General features: G+C 50.1%; 1 protein-coding gene across 1 annotated transcript; it reads right to left on the reverse strand.

Annotated features, from left to right (window-relative positions):
• Window positions 1-341: 341 nt before the first annotated feature.
• Foxg1 (forkhead box G1) lies at window positions 342-2,485 on the reverse strand (the record flags this gene model as incomplete). Its single annotated transcript, XM_055608588.1, has 1 exon — window positions 342-2,485. A coding segment is annotated over one exon (1,221 nt), but the record flags the coding sequence as incomplete, so codon positions are not given.
• Window positions 2,486-2,487: the final 2 nt, after the last annotated feature.

Below are 2,487 nucleotides of genomic sequence, written 5' to 3' on the forward strand. Positions count from 1 at the left end.
AAATAAGCACAGAATAAACTGATTTTAAAATATGCACATAAAATAGAACGTTTTTATGCTTTATATCTACAAAAACAAATATATCAGTTGAAAATCTTATGTTTCATTTAAAGCTAGTATGTATTAAGTAGTCTGCTCTCTACTCTCGGTAAAATTTGTTCACAACGGGGGAAAAATACTATTCTCAGTTTTAGAGTTTCTGTTTAAATTAAAGGAGCAGTTTAAACTCCAGCTTGGCTGAAAAAGCCCTTCAAATTCCCTATTAATTGAATGGCATTTTGCAAATTAGCTCTACATAATAAAAGAGACAAAAATATCAAGATATATATGAATTTAGCCTATTTTTTATTTCTGTGTGTTCATAGTAAACATTTTTGTAAGTGACAAACACGGGCATATGACCACAGTATCACAATCAAGAAATTTGAAGACAACATTAACAATCACTCAAATTGATGCGGTATTTGCGCAACACAGGTTACATATTTGCAAGGTTTACCTATAAGTACAATAGGTATTAACATTTCACTACATTTAGAAAAAATAAAAGTGACCTGTTAGTGACCACATACATCGAAATATACACAACACAAACTGAAGGCAATCCTTAATTTTGTCCCCTTCCGATTCAATTGAATGGGCAGTGTTGCCAACTAAACAACTTTCCTTTTTTTTTTTGTAGTTTTTGTTTGTCTGTTTGCTTGTTTTAATACTTAGTATACCAAGTGCATTTGCTAAAAATCCAATCTTTGGTCTAAAAGTAAACAAAAGGAAAAGACAGTTCTTTAAAGAAAAGGACAAAACAATAAATGGCCGATATAATTTCTTGGGCACCTTTACTACAAATTCTTAAATACAAATTACAGTTTAACATTTTAAAACTCTCTTCATAATTTAGGTTGTTCTCAAGGCCTGCATCCACCAGATAGCTCCATGATAACTTATAATACTGCACACATGGGCATCTGGCAGCCTTTTGAGATAGGCTCCTCAGGTTTGAATGAAATGGCAAAGCAGTCACTATTTAGATACACATTCTACTATAATTTGACGTCCAAACCTTATATTCTACAATGTATTCTCCCACATTGCACCTCGCTGACACGCCACACCTTGTTAGAATAGTAAACAACCCTAAAGACTGAACAAACGTACAGAAATGGGGGGAGGGCTTAATAAAAAATACCTGGACTTATTTTTTTTAATTATCATTTACAATGCAAATGTGTGTAAAACGTCCACTTACAGTCTGGCCTCCGGGATGTTAATGTATTAAAGGGTTGGAGGAAGACCCCTGATTTTGATGTGTGAAGTAATCAGACAGTCCCCCGGACAGTCCTGTCGTAAAACTTGGCAAAGAGGGTCTTAAGGACTCACAGGGCAGGGTCGACGGGGCCTGCGGCGACGTGGAGGAGGACGCGGCCCGGGCGCTCATGGACGTGCTGGTCTGCGAGGTCATGGACGGGTGCGGGACGTGGGGGAAAAAGTAACTGGTCTGGCCCGCCAGCAGGTTGACGGAGCAGGGGTTGAGGGAGTAGGTCCCGGAGCAGGGCACCGACAGGCCGCAGGGCACCGAGGCGGCGAGCGCGGCGGCCGTGAGGTGGTGCGTGGCGTAGGGGATCTCGCCGTTGACCAGCCGGTCCACGCTCAGCCCGTTGGCGGTGGAGAAGGAGTGGTTGTTGCCCAGCGAGTTCTGAGTCAACACGGAGCTGTAGGGCATGGGGTGGCTGGGGTAGGCCGACGTGGTGCCGTTGTAGCTCAAAGTGCTGCTGGCGCGGGGGTGGTGCAGGGACAGGAAGGGCGACATGGGCCAGTAGAGGGAGCCGGCGCGGTCCATGAAGGTGAGGCCGGTGGAGGTGAGGCGAGCGCCGCGCTTGAAGGCCAGCTTGGCCCGCGACGTGGTGGAGCGGCGCCGCAGCTTGCCCGTGGTGCCGCCGATGAACACGTCGTCGCTCGACGGGTCGAGCATCCAGTAGTTGCCCTTGCCCGGGTCGTCGTAGTGGCGCGGCACCTTGACGAAGCACTTGTTGAGGGACAGGTTGTGGCGGATGGAGTTCTGCCAGCCCTGCTTGTTCTCGCGGTAGTAGGGGAAGTTCTTCATGATGAACTCGTAGATGCCGTTGAGCGTCAGGCGCTTCTCGGGGCTCTGGCGGATGGCCATCATGATGAGCGCGTTGTAGCTGAAGGGTGGCTTCTCGTACTTGCCGTTCTTCTTGTCGCCCTCCTTGCCCCCCTCCCCGTCCTTGCCGCCCTCGCCCGCCCCCTTCTTCTCCTCCCCCCCGGCGCCCGCGCCCTTCTCCTTCTCGTCCGGCCCGACGGGCGCCAGCTCGGCCGGCCCGCCCCCCGGCTCGCCCTTGGCCCCGAGCGCGTCGGCCTTGGCGCCGTCCAGGGCGGCGGGCGGCGGGAGCAGGAGCTGCTGCGGGCCCTTGTCGTCGTCGGCGGCCGGGGCGCCTCGCGCCTGCGGGGGCTGCGGGGCCGGGGGCGGCA

This window comes from Psammomys obesus, unplaced genomic scaffold, assembly GCF_907164565.1.
Source record: "Psammomys obesus unplaced genomic scaffold, mPsaObe1.curated_primary_1811, whole genome shotgun sequence".
Taxonomy (NCBI): Eukaryota; Metazoa; Chordata; class Mammalia; order Rodentia; family Muridae; genus Psammomys; species Psammomys obesus.